A 20,167-nucleotide genomic window follows, 5' to 3' on the forward strand; every position below is an offset into this window, starting at 1 on the left:
GAAAAAATGAAAAAATGATGTGATAAAAGGGAAGCAAAAGTTTCGTAGAAATTTAACAATTCTGGATGCAAGCTGCATTGACAATGTCAATCAGTCAATCCATGAAGGTATATGCACCGTAAGTTGCGACTGCTTCCAAGAGGAAATCATTGGAGCGTCCCGCAAAAGTATCAGCCATCCAGTTGAGCAAGTGTTCGTCAATTATCGGAGCATTCAGCACCATGATCGGACAACTGTCAGTCTCCTCAATATAACTTCTTTCAAGGAAATCAATAGCTGCCTCTCCGATATCCCAGTTTCCACGGACTCCGTGTGCCGCACCCAAAGCCATAAACGCGACACCAGAACAGTCGAATTCATGAGCCACTAAGGGACACATTAGTTCATCAACATCTGGGTCAGGCGACGCCAAGTTTGACAGGCACAAATCCAGAGCCCATTGGAAGGGACAATCTAGGCAATGAAAAACAGGTTGCAAACACGTAAAAAAGGGAAACCGGAAAGACAACCCATACTTGATGCTTAATACCGCCAGCGGTAATGTGCCGTAGAAATCAAGCATCCGGCTACGAAGATGTAGCAAGCGCAGCATTCTGTCTTGCAGCTCCCGCTGTGCAGCCATAGCGAAGAGCGCAAATCAACAAGAGGATCCCAGCCACCAAAGCGAGGAGCAAGGGGAACCCTCCGAAGACACTCGAAAAAATAGAATGTAAAAATGCGGGGATCACATCAAAAACAGTCTGGAAAGATGTCACGAGGCCGGAGCCCACAATTTTAAAAAAATGTACAAGGCCAGTCGTAGACGAAGCATTAAAGATAGTTTGAATCAAAGTTCCAAAATGGAGGGGGAGGTCAGTATTTAAAAGAGCTTGTACCTCAGTGCGTGTTTGCAACATTAAGAAGAAATGTTTCACGGGATGAAGTTAACGCAACCTCCTTTTTAGACAAAAGAGCCCTTATTCTGCTCATCCTATTGAACTCTGCGTTCAAGGTTGGAATCGCTGGCCAGATGGATATATCGAGTCGGCCTTGCGGGGTTGGGAAAAGGACGTTATTACAGCAAACTACTTTTTGTGAAATAGTCACTATGTAAGGAATACCCACTAGCATCCCACAGCAAGCTTCACTATTTAAAAGCAAATAACTACTGTTGGCAAGCAGCTTAAAAGAAGACGACATATCTGGCATTGGAATCCCCTTTAGGACACAAGCTAAATTAGGAGCGTGTATATTGCAAGCGCCATGTAATTGTATATGTCTGCAGACAACAGAGTGATCAGGAGCGGAAGTGCATTCTTCACCTTTTAAGTAAACTTCCTTGCCATCCCTCACGCATCTGTAAGTGAACGGAAGTGACCAAACTTCATGCAGAAACGCATCACCAAGTTGTTCGTATCTGCCGATAGCATAGTCTTTCATGCACGAACTAAACTTGAACAAACTGAACGGTAAAGTTACTAATCCGTGTACTAACCACACGGCTGAATTTAACTCGGCTACAGAAAAAGGTAAAGGTTCTAATTTTTCAATGTGTAGCAATGCATAAGTAGCATCTTTCATGGACATGAACTGCTGTTTGTCAGTCAAATTAAACGGAAGGAACAACGATGAAATATTCATGTAATCCCAAGGGACTTTCCCTGCCTTTAACGTTTGCAATGTCCATGCAAACTGCATAATTGAACGCAATTGATTTTGACCATGATACAACACAGATACATCATCTTGCACAATGTCTACGACAGAAGAAACAATATTATCTAATGTATAAATTCTAGAAGACAATGTATTAATACTATTATCTATCACAGCCAATACCCTTTCCATATTGGCCTGGTCAATAGCACGAATTCTAGAAGCAGCCTCAATTTGCGACAACTTCCAAACTTCATTGTAAATTGCATAAGCCCAACGTTTAGATCTACTATTAACAGGACCCTTAATGAAATCATTCAAATCTATTTTTTCCATTTAAACGTGACAAATGAAGTTTAACTGAAGTTAAGGTGGAATGTTGCAGCCATGACTGACATAACTTACCTACAGAGTAGGTAGTCACCGTGTGTGAAGATGTGAAACGAGGGTCAACCCTAAGTTGTGTATACCCCGGGGTCAAATCTAGAAAACGACGTTGACAGGAATCTGAGCCTGTTTGCCATACCAACCAACCCTCAGGATTCAATGTTGAAATATTGAAGGTACCATTGGAAACAAGCGACTGCAACCCAGTAAAGGACAGATCGGAGTGATTTTCCCAACCAGGATAAGCACCCAGATCAGGTATTGAGGGGGAAATTAATTTTTTAGATATAGCCAATCCAAAACAGGTTGTCTGAAAAATAGATGAATTTAAAAATAAAATATGGTTAGGGATAAGACAGGCACGATGTAAAGCTTCTGTTCCTTGTACCTGCCACGGTTTAGTTCCCCAAACCGATTTAAGATCGATAGTAGCTTTCCATACGTCATAACCTCAAATAGCCAATTCCTCCATAAAGGATTTGGAATATAATAATTTTGTGTGTGTCAGTCTGACCTTAGAAGCGGGTTCTACCTCAACCTTAAAGTAAAAAGACTCAGGGGTTGACACACTAAAATCCGAAAAGTATGTGAATTTTTTCAATAAAGTGGCAGAGCTGCCAGGCATCGGGACAGGACAATGTTCCCATTGTGTGAAATTAACAAAATTTCTGAAAGTATTTGCTCTGTGTAGGAAATGTGTGCCATAATGTTGAAAACAAAACTGCTCCTCATAGTTTGCAGTATTTAAATACAGATCTTCAGCATCAAATGCAGCATAATATTTTAAATCAGAAAACAGTGCTTCTATTGCTTGTACATCCCAATCATCTGAGCGGATGTTTTGTTTAACTACATCACCCATAGAAACACGAAAAACAGTTGGCACATTAATAACTTAGGTGGGACCATGAATTTGAAAGTTCACCGCATCCCAAGCAATCCCATCACGTACAGGCCAGGCGGTGATGTTCACAAACGTCTGGTCTCTTTTCATGATGTGTGATGAGGAATGGGGGGCCAAAGTTCCATCAATTAATTGAATCGTAGAATCAATTAATTGAATCGTAGAACGTTCATTCAGGTAGTGTCCATTGATAAGTCTAAAAAACACTACCACAAAGCCAATTGTCATGAATAAAAAAATACAAATCAGCACCAACCAGATGTAAGTCCAAGGTGCAACCAAAAAATGTCTCTTGAACCAGGCAAAAAATATAGAGATTTTGGAAGGGACAGTGGAAGTCAATGATTCAGTTTCAAAGGAAGACTGGGACTGGGCAAGTGTTGTTGTATGTAATAGGGGCAAGGCGACTTCTGCAGGATAAGCATACTCAGGATCAGCGGGTAAACCACCAGCCGTAGGTGGCGGATCATTAACTGTGATCATCTCAATGGAAACATCAGGTACGATGATGGAGGGTGGCACCACAACAGAGTTTCTCAGCATTGAAGGGCAGGAAACCGAAGGTGTCATACTATGGAGAATCGGCCACCCTGTGTAACTTGACATTCTCAATTGAAATGTACCTTTTTTCTTTGCGACCAGGAAGTGGTGGTAAAACCACTGTACGTGTACCCAATACACCAAGCACTGGGACTGGTGCACGATAAGAGGGGCCAAACTCCTTCTTGTTCTCCACCTTCTCACGGACCAGATCACCAACTCGAGGCAGCCAGCCGACCACCGGAATCAGGAGCGCTTCTTCTGATGCAGAGGGCACGTGTTCTTTTGCCAGAGTGTCTCTTGCTTCTTGTAGATTCTGCAATACAGCACAGTGGTCATCGAGGTCAAAAGGGGCGGCAGCCGCCGCCATGTCTAGACCATCAAGGTCCGGAACAAACATTCTCACTCCAAAGAGCATCATGTAAGGGGTCCTCCCACCCAGAGACCTTTTAGGGAGATTATTAAGTGCACGTTGGACGTCATACAAGTGGGCAAGCCAGTTCCGGCCTGTACCTAACACCTTGGCTGTCAACGATTGCTTTAGGTCACGGTTCATCCGTTCCACAACACTATTGCCCTCAGGCCGGTATGGAGACGAAAATTTGACTTGGACCCCCAAACTGCTCATAGCCTCTTTGTAAGCCTTAGAGGCGAACGCCGGGCCCTGATCAGAGTGAAGGGTACCACACGCAAAACTCCCTATAAAGACACGCAATGCTTTGATGACAGTCCTGGCATCAGCACTCCTTTGTGGCCACACCCACAGAAAACGTGTGCACGAATCCACTGCAACCAAGATGTACTTGTACGCAGTATCAGAGGTAAAAGGACCGCAGTGATCTAAATAAACAAACGCTAGTGGTTGATTAGATATATGCAGCTGCGTTGGAGGTGGACGCGCAACAGAAGAAGGTTTGATCTGCTGGCAAATGTCACAATTAAGAACATAGCCCGCGCTTGTTTATACAAACCGTACCACCAGTAACGTTGCTGCAAAAGAGAGACAGTCGCTGACACTCCAGCGTGCGCAGACGCAACACCTTCGTGGGCAGCTGTTATCAGATTTGGTCTGCAGTCCGCGTTGGGGATCAATCTATCACCAACGTCGTTAATCCTCACTAACGGGACGTTATCAGGACTTAAGTGATAATGGTATCGGGAAGGGAAACCTCTTGGGAAGTTTGTCCCTGTTTCAGAAGCAGCAATAGCTGCTAAGATGTCTGCATCTATCTTTGATTTTGATCTTGTAACTGCTGCTGCTAAATATGTTGCCACTGCCGTTTTAGCTGCCTCGTCAGCCAAACTGTTACCGACAGCATGGACACCAACTCGTTGGTGACCAAGAGTGTGAATTACATCCACAAGTGGCAAACTCCCTTTGAGTTCTGACACTCGAGCCCAAATTGTCTTATGCTTTACTGAGCAACCTTTGGAGTCACGAAAACCATTCATAATCCAAAAAAGTATATTGTCGTTGTAAGATTGAACACAGTAGTAAGAGTCACTCACTATAAGAGTAGTGACTCTGTGATCAGCAAACTCAAGTGCAAGCACCAGAGCACGTAGCTCCGCCAGTTGCGCGGTACAATCACCCAATGACTGCGTATGCACTGCATCAGATTTGAACTCTCCATTCACGAAAGTACCGACTACAATTGTGCAAGCCGCTGAATAAGCGTGCCTTGATCCAGTTGCGGGTTGCGCCGACCCGTCAGTGTATATGACACAATGGTATTCCTCGATAGGGCGCAATGACTGTGGGGCTGGATGAACGAATTCATACTCCAAACTCTCCTGAGTCTGCAACGCTGCGTCAAAGATGTATTCGACGTCAGGCGAAGCTAAGGAGGTCGCCCATTGTATCCACCTTGGATGCAAAGCCTTAGAATTTGGTACACTAGCCTTAGTGACTGCTTCAAGAGCAGGAAACGGTGTTACCACCAGCATGCGTTTTCCTTGTGATAGCGCTCGTTGTTTCAGGATCGCCATCTGAACTGCCGTCAAGACTTTTTCAACAGTGGAAAATCGCAGCTCAGCTGATGTGTACAGATGAGATTTGTAAGCAATGGGGACTGTGTCACCCTCATTGAACGTTAAGTACGTGAAACCTTCCGCGCCTGGAACAATTCTAATGACCAGGTTGGTGTGGTTGTCACGAGTTTGTAAATATTTAGCTGTAAGAAGATCAGTTTGCAAAGTATATAATGCCAACGAGTGCTCTGGCAGGCAGCAAGATCTGGTATAAGTTGGTTGTATCAAGGCATAAAGTGTCTTGATACGCTGGGCATAATCAGGAATGTAGGATCGACCGAAATTCAGAAAACCCAGCAAGGATTGAAGTTTTTTCAGTGTCGTAGGGATACGAAGGTTTGCGCATTTCTCAAGGAACTGCGGTGCCAAGCCTCGACCTTCATTATTGAGTTCGTACCCCAAGAACAACACTGTAAATTCAGCAATGTGCGACTTCTTAAAGTTAAACTTGTAACCGAAGTCTGCAAACATAGTCACTATGTTATCCACACGAACAAGGTGTGGAAGCAACTCGTCGTCTGTCAGATAGATGTCATCGACATACGAGTATGCTTCCGGGTCTACTATCTCTAAGAGAGAGACCACGCGAGCGGCAAAAACTCCAGGGCTGTTTTTATAGCCCATCGGGAGTCTCTTGAACAATTTTTGTTTGCCACCCGAGGTGAATGCTGTCCACTCATAACTAAGAGGGGCCAGATTATGGCAATAAAAGCCATTGGATAAGTCGAGCGTAGTTTTGAAACGTTTTCTCACAAGACTATCTACGAGAGCCGAACTATGAGTATTCTGTACCGCACACGTCCGGCAATGTGAGTTTAAATGCCGGTAATCCAAAACTAGGCGGTACAATCCGTCAGGCTTCGTTACAGTAAATAAAGGATTATTCATGTGTGACACACATGTCTCAATTACTCCTTGATATTCCAATTGTTCAAGGATTGACGTGACGTGAGGTCTAGCCTCGCGACGCATGGGATATTGGGGTTGAGGCTGGGGATCGGATCGCAATGGAATCTCGTGATTGGGAGAACATTTATCCCAGCCAACCTGATTACGATATAACGCAGGTGCAAGCACCTGCGCCCACTCCCCGGCCAACCTAGTAGACTCCTCCGTGGGCACTGCGTGCCCAAAGGAAGGCAGTATAACTTCCTCTCCCCTCGGAGCGTCTAAAATGAAAGCCGGAGGCCAATCTTTCTCCGCCAAATGAATATCATATGTGGTGGTAAGATTATCCCAAAAAACCGCTTTAATTTTGCGTTGTATGTCACCCTCAATATTAAGGACTATTTCAAATAACCTTTCTGGGGGGGGCTACGCGAGTATCAGCAGTTTCGACTGTCACATAAATGTCAGTTGCTGTCGCCTCCAGAAATGGACGCAATGCTTCCCGCACAACTGTAACTTCCGCCGCGCTGTCTAGCAGCGTTAGTGCCCATGTCAGGTTCCGAAGCTGTGTCCTGACTATCTGAGGCATATCTCGCTGAGATAGCAGCAACTTTCTTTTTCTGAAACGGTGGACGTGGTCTGGCAGCGTCTTCCTGCTTGCCTTTACCGTCAGTCTGGCGGGGCTGGTCACGACCCTGAGTGCCCCGTCCTCTTCCACGCTCTCCACCACCAGAGTGCGAAGTCGATGTTTCCTGTAAAGAACGAGGAGAGCGTTGTTCAGAAACCTATCAGGTGACTTAATACGAGTACGATCGCGCAAATCATAAGTGCGTTCACTATACGACTGAACTGGTGAGGCAGGACGAGAAACCGGTTTCTGTTGCTGCTTCTCTTGTGTTTTGGCTCGCCAACTTTGTTTAGGAAAGTTGGGCTTTTCGTCCTTTGTAGACGAACTCACCTTAGTTTGTTGTACTACATCTGGAATTTTGATGGTGGGTTTTACACCCAAGGCAACTACGTCCAACCATCCTGTAGGCTTTCCCAATAATTTTTGCGAATTGCCGAGGCTTGTCTTCATCAGCCGGAAGCTCCAGCATATTGCCAACTTGGAACTGCATGGCATCTCCTTTGAGGTTGCCCATTACCATGGAACAAACCACATCGAAACTGTCGACAAGCCTCATTCCCAACTCAATAGCTGCCTCCGCTCCATGACTTTCTTGAACTTTCTTGATAACGGAGGGTAGTACAGCCTTAGACGGAGTGCCGTAGCACTTCGAATATGTCGCCGCAAAGATCTTGCCCCAATTGTCACAATCAACAAGCTCAGGGACCAGGTCTTTGGGCAAAGTAATGGTGAGTATCCTGTGTTTATCCACAGGTGTAGTGTTTGGAAACACGGCTTCTAATTGATCAAATTTTTCTGCAAGCCAGTAAGGAAATTCATCCTTACTGAGGGGGCGCTTGCCGACAACCGCGTTAACCATAACAGGGCTTATCACCACCGCGTGATGGTGATCCGCCCCGTGTCCAGCAACCGCAGGTGTTCCCACCTGAACTGTGCGTGACACATACTGCACTAAAGCCCTATGGACCGTAATCAGGGCAGTGTGTAGTGTTCGTAAATCACCCACTCCCACCGTCGAGTAGCGTGGGTGTGGAGTATATCCGGCCAGTACCGGCCATGTAGCTCCCGTAATTGATAACGGTCCCATTCTCGCCGGTACGACCTCATGGGGGAGGGCGCCATTAAACCAAATTGTATGCTGCCAGGCAGTAATAGGAATTTCCAGAGTCCGATATGGGGCATAAGCCGCAGGTACAGCCGAGGCTGTATATTCGTGGAAAAAATTATCGTCTGCATCCACCTCCGCAAAGGTCACCCATGAGTAAAACAACTCATACGGGTAGGTGGTATCAGCACTGACCACAAAAACCACGGACATCCCGTCATCAGGTACCCCATACGCCCTCAGATGAGCGCGCAGAGGAACCCTACTATGAGCGGGAATATTAACCGCCATAAGGACTCCTTAAAGAATAACAACGATTTTACTCAGTAGCACTTGGGCTCAAAAATTATAACCTTTTTAATTTTCAAGCTTGATAGAACCATTAGTCTAAACCTAGGTAGGTTAAACCGTCACTCAAGTTTTCCGGAAACGAGAGCGAGGGTTGTTGTGGACTAAAATCAGCACTACTAAAGCGTCTCAGACGTTAAGACCAAACGTTAGGTGCGCCATGTTGCAGGGATTCTGCTTTTGCACAGAACTATGCGCAGGAGACCAGGACCTCAGAGAATTGTGGTGTACCAGAAAACTCCCCTCAGAACCCAGAACCCCTTATCCGACTAGCTTAGTATCCCATTCGTTAACCTAGATCTAGCTAGGTGGTCCCAATGTATAGACAAACCAGAACAAGCGACTTAGATATTTCTCAGGAGTGGTGGGAATCTGAAATACCTGTTCGTACTTATTTATTAGTCCACAACGGAATAATACAGACACGGTAAAGTTTACAGAGTTTATTTTATAAACCTCGCGTCCTAAGATGCAGTACTTTGGCTAACACTAGCAGACTAACAATACAGATCAGAATCATGAGCATTATTACAATACCATATAGAATGAAAGGAGCAATCATACTATTAATGACAGTGGTATACGGCCACACTCCTTTCACTATAATCTAATACATTATTATTATTAGACTATTAGAAGGTCTCTTAGGCTAACAGGGGGGACCCCATACCGTATAGATCAGCTTAGTAGAATCACATCAAAGGATCAGCTCTCACAGCATACATCAGCTCTTCTTGTTCGAATGAATGTAAAACCAAACAGTTCTGCAATATTAAAGACGCTCGTCCTTCAAACATTGGCAGCTGTATGCATGATATGTCTAACAAGTGTCTACGATCAATCTAAACACAACACTCTGTACCTTCTAGTGACCCAGACGCGTTCTTTGTATGATGTACAGACCAAGGGCACATTTCACGGTTAAGAATGTATAACAACCGTTTGTTATTCTGTAGGGCAAAGACGAGTCAGCATTTTACAAAATGAATAACACATAACAGTGTCGTGTGCAGCGCAGCAGAAACAACAAGCTTGCTCGTTAACTATGATCTCGGTTATGCTAACTTAGTGTTGTAAATAGGGTGTGGCTTAGTCCATCTCACAGTAGCAGCTTTATGAAATCCATAAACCCTGGCTCCATATTTAGTAGTGGAAACACATTGTATCTATATACTTTACCAAAGGGGAAATCGTGGCTCTACATTCCTTCTTAGCTAGATTAAAAAGAGAACCCGCTGCCCTTTCAGGTTTCTGCCGGGCTGTATTTACGAGTCTGCCAAGAATTACTTGAGTCAAACGTCCGGCCCAAATATTAAAATGTAGCTATTTTTCGTCCACTTTTAAAAAGTTAATAACTTTCCTACCAGGTCCACATTCATGATGGGCAATTTCTCAAAGTTTTTTATATCTGAGGAACTCCTAAATGATACAGAAGATTCCACCAGACTACACAAGGGGTTCTGGCCAACAAAACAGCGTTGTAGGCATATAATAAAGCCGGGACAGCAGAGTTGGCAAATTTTGGCATGTCCGTGGATGAGTTTGTTAAAAAATCATTCAGACCATTTATATCTAAAATGGAGAGCAGGGGTGCCAACATGCACCCCTATCGCACTCCACTGCCTTGTAGAAAGACATGGGAAAGTTCACCAGCCTGCCACATCGGACCTTGGCACCCATATTTTCATGAAAACCGTGCAATTAACCAGAGCAATAGCTACCGCTAGTTTGATTAACATCATTTGCAGTTAATTTCTGTATATACAGTCAAAGGCGGTTGACAAGTCCATGAAGGCCAGGTACAGTGGGCAGCTTCAGACGATGGTGTATTTACTCACTAACAGATGTAAATTCAAACTCTGGTCCACTGTGCCTAGCCCCGGACGAAAACCATACTGGCAAGGAGATAGTATTTTGTTATCAGTGGCCTAAAACTGTAAACGGTTGAAAATAACCCTCCCCAATATCTTAACGGAGCTGTCCACCAGTGAAATAAGCCTATAACATTTAGGTAACCCCCTATCGCCTTTTTAAAAAATCAGCATGATCGTAGAGAGAGAGACCAAGACTCTGGGACCTTGTAACATAGGGAGTTGTTAAACAGGTTCACGAGTAAGGGTCCCCATAGATCAAGATTACATTTATAAAGATCCATGGGGAGCCCATCTGGGCCTGGTGCCTTACCACCAGTACTAGCTCGAATAGAAAGTACAACTTCATGTACAGTGATTTGCAGAGGGTTCGAGTGGAGGAAGGACTGTTGTAGTGCATCTTTGCTCTCTCAATCTCTCTAAAGATGGTATATACTAGTGAAATGCTTAACCTACTCTTGGTCAGAAATATTACTATTCAAAAGCCGGTTCAAAGAGGCATCTTGGTGAGAAAACCTGTTTACCCAGAATATCTTACTGCAGGAGCCAGTTCAAGCATTCCCTAATCCTTAAGAAAAGGTGTACGCTTCCTTTCTTTAATTGTCAGTTAATACGACTTTCTAGCCTCCTGAATTGCCACTTCAGCCTTAGGAAATGCAGCTAATGCCATCCTCGGGTGTCGATTAGCGGCTGAGCAATTGCTGTTGAACCATCGCGAGTGGCCAGACACAGGTTTGAGAGGCTTCAATAAGGAATTCTAAATAGCATTGCATAGTTGCTGGAAGTAGGAAAGTAGTTCATCTGTAGATCCATCAACTAAATAGCCTAAAAAAAGTGGGAAGTTCTTCATAAGGAGACTATTTAACGCAGGTTCTTGAGATGCCACACAACCCTCAAGCATCGATAGTGTGCTAACTAATTCCATCAACGTTGATGACCTTTTATCCCTAGCAAACGGAAAAGCTCCTTCAATTAATAGGGCGTTCTGATCACTCCATTGAGTTTCTTGAGTTTCTATCACTGCGCTGTATAACATCACTGCAGGCTGCTTTTGGAAGCAAATATAAAATCAATAGTTGATATACGACCCCTACCTCTATATGTTGGCTTATCGGGGCAGCGACCCTGAAAATAGTACACCACGTCTTCGAGGTCCAATCGGGCACTATGTCCTTTAATTCCATCCCCCTAGTATCCCACATTGCAGTGTCTGATTCCAGAGCTTCGGGAGCCCTGGTCTACAGATTCACCTCCCATCCTTCCCCACAAGTAAACACAGTTTGGAGGAATTACCCTTTCCTAAGGGGTTCAGGGCTGCAACAAATTCAAAAAGCTCATGAAACAGACTCTTGTAGGACTTAGAATAATCATTATTGTAAAAATGAACTAAATAAAAACAAAAGGAGACCCTAATATCACGGATAAGCAAAGCCTGATAAGCGGGGCTACCCATGTTCAGAATTGCCACGTTGAGTGTAAGATGCAGATTAACCAACATAGTGAGGCCCCTTTGGCTCTACCGCGGGAGGAAGCGATAGCTGGGCTGGAATAGCAGGAGAAACCTTTACACACAGTAGGGGCTAATGCCCAGGTTTCCTGAAAAGCAACGAGGTCATAATTATTTTTAAAAGAACACCGGTCTGGGTTGGAGATCTTACTTTTGAGCCCAGCCACGTTCCAGCTAATCAGAGCAAAGCACTAACTTCTTCATTTATTGCTGCCTCACCTAAGCTCCACCAGGCAAAGTAGGACTGGGCATTAAAAGATGAGCGTTGGCTGTGATGGTCGTGGTAGCAGGAGCACAAGGAGTCACATCATAGTCCACTTATTGTGCACCCACACCGGAGTACCCTAGAAACTCTCTAGATCTAATGCATACAAGCAGATTCTGGGGGCCTATGGGCTGTCAGTCTTGGTCATCAAGATTTGCTAACGGTGCAAATCGGTTAGAACACCCAATAGTTAAAACTGTCAGGGAGTATACAAGCTGGTGGGCACTGGGACAGGACTGCATGTCGCTCAAGATAGGGGGGCCTGTAAAAGAAGCCAAGTGGAAGAATACATGCAGCACCATTCTTTGCAAGGGTCTGAGTATGCCAGGACACACTTTTCCTCGCAATCTTTAGATGCCTGAAGTTCCCAGTAAAGCAGTCCCCTTCGATAGTCTTCCTGGAGGGGCCAACCCAGGCCCCACAACGTAGTAATCAAATGTTTTTATTGTCCTGCACATTAAAATTCTAGTGGTTAGCCAGCCAGTGACACACCTTGTTCTGTAGCTGAGTGAATTACTCTTCAGGGGAGTTCGACAGTTAGGGAACGCCTGCTAAAACAACAACATATGGACAGCAGTCAGGTGGAAGGTTAATCACTGGTATCTGGGAGTGCTGTGTCAGACTGGTACTCTTGAGATGTAGAGGGCAGTCCCCTTAGGGGCACAGCAAAACTAGATAGATTAAGTGCATGAGCTGATACAACTGAGTGCAAGTCTGGCTGAGGGATCCTTCCTGGCCCCTGGTGTCCGATATCCTTTACTGGTAATGCAAAGGTGCTAATTGCAGAATAGGAAGACACAGAAGGAGGAAGACACATAAGGGAGGGAATAACCAGGTGCAGCAGTCAAGCCCCCCCTTTTGTTGTAGCGTCTGCTGCTCCTGGCACATGGAAAAAATCTTCCCAACATTTAGTGTCAGTCCCTCGCAGCAAGTCAAAGCTCCACACTCGCTCATCTGCTACAGGCTGGCTCCAATATTCGAGCCCCAAGCCACCTGCCGGGAATAAGTATATGAATTACTGTGTCCCAGTTTGGCAATCGTCATAGTTTCACAGGCCCATCATAATTGGAGTCGCGTTTGCCTCCAGACCATGTCGGTGTCGTCGGCCGCCACTTTTGGAGCTTGCCTTTGGGGTCTGACCCCCATCGGGTGGGGGCATCCCCCGCTAGTCCTCGCTGTTTTGTTTCAGAACAGGGGATTGTCACGGCGCCCTTGCAGTCTCAGACCGGGCACCTCCACAGGACCACAGCAAGGATGCAGGTGTATCGCTCTGCCCCGTCATGCCATCTCCCAGGGCCGCCACACCAACCAAGGCCGCCGTGCCTCCGGCCCAAACCAAGGGCAGATCTCGCCTCCTGGGCTGCTGAAATGCTCACTAGTAGATCCTATAGTACCTCAGTCAATAAGGGGTCCAGTCACCAATGTTTCTAAGATCTCAGCCTATACAAAAAGTGCGGGATGCAGTAGGATTATTGTCTCCACAAAGAAAGCAGCAGCGAGGCACGTCTAGTCGGCCATCTTGGCTCACGGAGCTTGGGTTGTTGCAGGAGTGCATGTACATACTCCAAAAAAGTCCGTAGGCGCACTACACGCACCTGCTACTCCGCGAAATGCAAACATTTTGTGCATTATTAAACCTTTAACAATAGTAATCAAATGCCCCCACAGTGCAGGATAATATTTTTCACCTCCTGCATCTTCAAAAGTCTGGTTTGGTTTACACCTAGCAGCTATTGCGGCTTACATGCAGAACAGGGAACACTCTTCTCTTTTCAAAATCAGTTTTTAAAGTTTTCCTGGAGGATCTCAAGGGAGTATTCCCACCTTGAGTACTTCCTGCCTCCATCTGGAACCGTAACATTGTCCTCACTCACCTGCAATGGTTGCAGGGATTTTTCCAAAGCCAAACAATAATGGATATTATGAAGTGGTACTAAGGGGGCTGTCTGCCGGCCGTAGAGACTTGTATGCAAATAGAACGTTTTAAATGTTCCAAGAGGCAAAAGACTGGTACCAGGTCTCAGATGGCCAGTTCTTGCAGTATACAAAAATAACTGTGCACGGCCCGGGAGATATGGACCTCGTTCCCAGACAAACCGGTTGAATCCCACACATTGACCTTAATTCTTGACCCAGGTACCACCAGAGGATACATTTTGCATATATATAAATCCTTAAAAGCAGATCGCACTTCGAGCTCCCTCAAACCAAAGATAGGTGGGATGCTTAATTACCCGCCCTGCTTACAGAGGGCGAGTGGACGAGAATATTTGCACCGGTCTGCGAGGTAGCCAGTAATGCCAGATTTAAAACTACTCAATTTTATTATTTAGATCGCGCATATCTGGCGCCCTAGCGATTGGCACTTTTTATTCCTGGCAGATCCGCAGCCTGTCCCAGGTGCAGCACTGATCTGGATTCGTTTCTCCATATGGTCTGGAGTTGCATCCGCCTCCAAGCATATTGGCAGCTGGTGAGACAGGAGATTGGTGCAGCCACAGCGTTGCTCATTGAAGTTTCCCTTAAACATTGCCTACTGTGAGTACTTCCAGAGCCCAAAAAAGGGAAACGTCTGAGTTATAAATTTGCGCTTCTAGGCCCGATTGTGGCAAAACGCAGAATCTCAATTCACTGGATCCATAACGCACCCCCCCCCGATGTAGATAAATGGAGGGCAGTTATGTGGGAATGGGGCATAGCGGAGGAGGTTCGCCTAAAAATGATACGTACGGATGAGAATACAGAGAGAGATCTGAATCAGTGTCTAACCAACCTTCTGACAGGGGGGATACGGCTGGGACACCAGCTAGCGCACCACCCATTCAAAGTTTAGAAAATGTAGATGCCCCTCACTCACCTTCTACATGCACGTAGGCAAATCCCAAGAAAAGCTGGGATCGTATAACTCTTTACCCCATACGGGGTTCTCACTTGAGTGCCTGACGCCCATGCCCTAGAAGAATGTCTACTTTTTACATATGATGTTGCCGAACCAGTTGCTGCCCCCCCCCCTCTTTTTCTGTTTTTGTCTCACATCTTTCTTTTCTCCTATAAGAAGTTTTAGTGTTGTTACTGTTGGTTATACTTTAAACAAAATGGTTATGTGCAAAACTCTGAGATGGATAGACCCCTGAACACTGTCACAAGTTCTCCGAGCGTCCAAGTGAAAGTAACGGTAAAATGTATGTTGCATAAATGTAAAATCAGGATTTCGTTTGTTCACCTATGGATGGCTCGGAGTTGAAATGTATGACAAATTGCGAGTTGTATTTTGCTGTAAACCTTCTATGTGCAACCTTGTTAATAAAGAAAAGCATATGAAAAAAAAACATTGTCCTCACCAGACTAATGGGGCAACCTTTTGAGCCCTTGCATTTGTGTCCTCTACAGTTCTTGACCTGGAAGGTTGTTTTCTCTCAGTAATCACATCACTCGGCTGCATCAGCAAATTACAGGCCCTCCTCTTCGGGAAACCTTTTTTCCAACTAAACAAGGAAAAGCAGTTCTCAAAACCAATCCAAAGGTTTTGCCTAAGGTAGTCTCTCCTTTCCACCTTAACCAATCCTTTGAATCCCAGTCTTTTTCCCACAACCTGACTCAGTAGCTGAAAGAGCATGTAAACTTGCTCTTATGTCTTAAAATGACATGACCAAACCCTTTTGTAAGACACAACAGCTGTTTGTAGCTTTCTCCCATCCTGATAAAGGACACACCGTTTCTAATCAGGGATCACCAGGTGGATTGCTAAATCAATCCAGAACCGTTATATGAAAGCTAAAAGAACGCTACCTTCCTGCCCAAGACCACACTCTACCCGCAAGCAGGGAGCTACTTTGGCTTTTCTTGGGAGCATTCCCTTTGCAGACATCTGTGAAGCTGCCACAAGGTTCACCCCATACACTTGTACAAAGTATTATTGTGTTGACATTTTGTCAAGAGAGCAAGCTAGAGTTGGTCAGGCTGTTCTTAAGACTTTGTTTCAGATCTCTGCACCATCCACTAGCTAGCCACAGCTTAAGAGAGTACTTCATTTCAGTCTCTGTACAGCATGTGTATCTGCAGCCAAACATGCTACAAACGTAATATATTACTTCTCTTGTAAGCATCTGTTTGTTGCATGCAGTGCTGTAGATTCACATGCGTCCACCCTTCTTCCTGCGAGCCAGTGTTTGGTACAGAACTCTTACTTTTAATGAATTCTTCTTTCAACTTGCATGGTCACTTTCATTCCTTTACATACTACTTCATACTTAACCTCACCTTTAGGCGATAAACAGTCTAGCAATGGAGTCAGTGACCTTGTACATCTACATCCAAAGGAGCCGTCAACAAGACCTTGTGACAGAAAGACTTGTTTGAAGAAAAACAACGTGCAACATTCGAGCCCAACAAAAGAAGGCATGAGTATACACATAATGTGAATCTACAGCACTACATTAAACAAACAGATGCTTACAGGGAAAGTAGCATTTTCCTTTCCTTCAGTTCAAGAAAAAGTAAGGGCTTGATTGAACTTCAGAAGCCGCCTAGCTTTGTGTTGATGAATAGGACACATTTAATGTAAGATATTAATTGAATGATTTGTCATCTTCCAGGTTCGCCAGTGAAATTGCAGGTGTTGATGATTTGGGCACTACTGGCAGAGGGAATGAGATGGTAGTTGGCACTTACATTGAAAAAATGTTCACCTCTGAGCTTTCTGGCAACGTCATTGATATCTGCCCAGTCGGGGCTCTGACATCCAAGCCTTACGCATTCACTGCCCGTCCATGGGAAACAAGGTAGGCATTGCTTTCGATGTTAACTGTTGGCAGCAAATACATAAGCAGAGATTTCTTAAACATTGTCATGTTGTTTAATATCTATTATTGGTCTAGTATATAGTCCTGAATATTAAAAGAATGTGGAATTTAATGTTGAGGTGCTTTGAACCATGCAGCTTTAAAAATCTTTTGGCGTGCCACATTACAATTATTTTTATTTATTTGATAACTTTAATTCGGTCAGAAGACCATAAAAGCGTACAAACATACATCCTCAAATACATATACACAATAAAACAATAAATAACATTTCAAAGTTAAAAATCCTAATTTTTCCTTTTTTTAAAAAGAGATTAAACTTGAAGTCATCAATATGAAAGAAGTTAAGTTAAGAACGTTAGTCTCCTTCGCCACATGCTGTAGAGATAGCGGGATACAGCGAAAACAATTTTTGGGTCGGTGTCATAGACTAGAATCCTGTAGGCCTGCTTAAAATGGCGAAAACCCAGGTTCCTACAAATAGGGATCAGCCAACTTTTCCTGATTAAGTGATACGCGGGGCAAAATAACAGAACGTGTAAAACAGACTCAGATTTATGGTTACAAGCAGGACAGCTTTCCAAGTTTTGTGCCTGCCACTTAGAGGTAAAAGACCTAACCGGTAAGGTACCATACCTTAGCTGGATGTACAATTTGCGTGCAAGTGGGGGTTCTATTTGGTCCATGAATTCCTCGAGTTTAGAGTCTTGTTTAACCAAGAGGAATTCCAAGGTCAGCCTACCCGTAGTTGAAGAGCTCTGGTGTGAAGAAGAGTTTTCCATGGACACCAAAGAAAGAATTTCTTTCTTTGAAATCACAGGGCAACTTTCCTCCGGATTCTCCCACATTTCCAGAAGTCCTAATGAAGTACAAACTTTATTAATATACAAAAGCCAAGGGATCTTTTTTGATTTAAGTGCAGGCCAGATCTCAACAAACTCTAATTTAAATGAGGTCAATTCAGGCACAGACCAAAGCCTTTTCCAATAAAGGATAGGTTTTGCACTGATGATCTCCTCTATGGGGACCAACCCAAGATCAAGCCTAAGAGGGATCAACGGTGTACTGGAAGGAAGCCCCAAGAGAGATCTTAAAAAGCATTGCTCAGCCCTTGAGAGAGACACTGACTGCTTGTGTCCCCAAAGTTCGGCCCCGTATATTGCGGCCACTCTAGCCTGTCTACAGTAAATTTCAAGGGCGGGAGAGACTGGCTTAAAACTCGATCTTTTAAAAACTTTATTCAAGCCCCCCGTCAGTTGAGCGAGCTTGAGTGTTGACTTAACAATCTGTGAATTCCAAGAAAATTTCTCAGTTAAAGTCACACCCAAATATACAAAGGTTTTAACTCTCTCAAGGGGAATACCAAATAAGACTGGGTTGGGGCGCACCCGCACAGGGGGGTTAAAGATCATATATTTGGTTTTTTCCAAATTTATTTCGAGTCCTCTTATTTCACAGAATTTGGCGAAACCATTCAGCGTGTTTTGTATGCCCGTTGACGTTCTAGATAATAACAAAGTATCGTCCGCGAACATCAATGCGGGCACACGTCCTGAAGCTAGTCTGGGAGTGTCAGTATTTTTTATAGAATTTAAATGATCAATGAGGCCATTGATATAGAGGCTGAACAGTGTAGGGGCCAAGACACACCCTTGGCGAACTCCTTTTGAAACAGAAAAGCGATCAGTGAGTTCACCATATTTACCACATCTTACTTGGGCATAGTTATTGGCGTGAAGCCTAACTAAGACAGCCAATAGGTAAGATGGAAGGCCCAGATCTGCCAGAACTTGCCATAGTTTAACACGAGGGACCAGATCAAAAGCAGCACGCAGGTCCACAAACACCAGGTAGAGGCTGCCACCCTCAACCAAGGCAGTTTTCCAATACAGGACCTGCAGGCGAAAGATCTGGTCTAAGGTGGAAGTACCAGCCCTGAAGCCTCCCTGAAAAGTGGTCAGGATTTCATTCTCCTCAATCCAGCCAAGGACCCTGTCCAAAAGGACTCTCCCCATTAGTTTTTGCGAGGTGTCTATTAAACTAATAGGCCTATAGTTGGAGGGAGTCAATGGGCAACCCTTTTTAAAAACAGGTACAATTTCTGCCCCAAGCCAAGTAAAGGGCACTTCACCCCCCTGTAGAATGCTATCAAATAAGACAACCAGGTAGGGTGCCCAGATCTTTGGTTGGAACTTAAATAGATCTCCGGGCAATTTGTCAAGACCTGGTGCTTTGTTTGAGAGCATTTTCCCAATTGCAGATTCCACCTCGGCCAAAGTAAAAAATTCAATAGAGGCTAGATCCATTTGGACGAGAGAGAAATCAAAGGTATCTGCAGAGGTTCTATCAAGGTCATGTGTTCCATACAAGTCACTAAAGTGTTTTTCCCAAATAGAGGCAGCTATATTTGGGGCAGGTGCAGAAGAATGCCCATTTACTCCAGTTGCAACAATGGACCAAAATGTTTTAGTGTCCTTACAACAGAGCGCATGGCCCAACTGTTCCCACAGTTCAACTTCCCCTGCTTTCTTTGCTTCAACAATAGCCTTTTTATATAGAGAACGATTAATTTTGATTGCATCTCTATCTTTTGTTTTTATTGCAAACAGCAGGTCCTTTTTAGCTAGGCGGCACATTTTATTAAACCATCTAGCCGTTTCAGTCCTAGGATATATAGCCCTTTTTACTGGGTACAGAATATCCCGTAATGCAATGACCAATTTCCCATGGATGTCGGTAGGGCTGACCAAGGGTCCGGCGGCCCCCATCTTTTCAATAAATGGAATTATTATACCATACAGTTCTGCCAACTTACTGCTAGAGATTTGGAATACTGGCCACTTTACTCTTCTTCTACAATTACTAATTATTAATGGTTCAGGTACAGGATTTTCAACCAGGGTTGAATTTTTAAGCCCGAAGCTTCCTGGTTTAAGTGTCAGGACTAGAACGTTGTGATCACTGTCCAACCTCTCCATGACCATAAAGTCATAGAGTCTATCCCAATACTTAGCTTCAATAAAGATATAATCAATTATTGAGGTGTAGCTAGCTTTGTTAAAGGTCTTTTTCCCAGGTCTATCTGGCATTACCCTACCATTACACGCTCGCAATGATGCATTTAGAGAGAGAGACTGCATTTGCAAGACAAGGGGAGTCCATGCTTTTACCGGTGGAGTAAGTGGATCGGGAATATTCCATAATGTATCCACTTCATCACGGTCTCCCATACTTGAGTCCAATAAAGGCTCAAAAT

At 44.4% G+C, this 20,167-nt stretch overlaps 1 protein-coding gene across 2 annotated transcripts in view; it reads left to right on the forward strand.

Moving 5' to 3' along the window:
- NDUFS1 (NADH:ubiquinone oxidoreductase core subunit S1) overlaps positions 1 to 20,167 on the forward strand; it is a 568,511-nt gene that overhangs the window by 217,556 nt on the left and 330,788 nt on the right. For both annotated transcript variants that reach the window (XM_085648921.1, XM_085648922.1), the window contains one exon: positions 16,705 to 16,890. In XM_085648921.1, coding sequence (XP_085505047.1) covers positions 16,705 to 16,890 — 186 coding nt within the window. The remainder of the gene's footprint in view (positions 1 to 16,704; positions 16,891 to 20,167) is intronic.

This window comes from Triturus cristatus, chromosome 3_2 (genome assembly GCF_964204655.1).
Source record: "Triturus cristatus chromosome 3_2, aTriCri1.1, whole genome shotgun sequence".
Taxonomy (NCBI): Eukaryota; Metazoa; Chordata; class Amphibia; order Caudata; family Salamandridae; genus Triturus; species Triturus cristatus.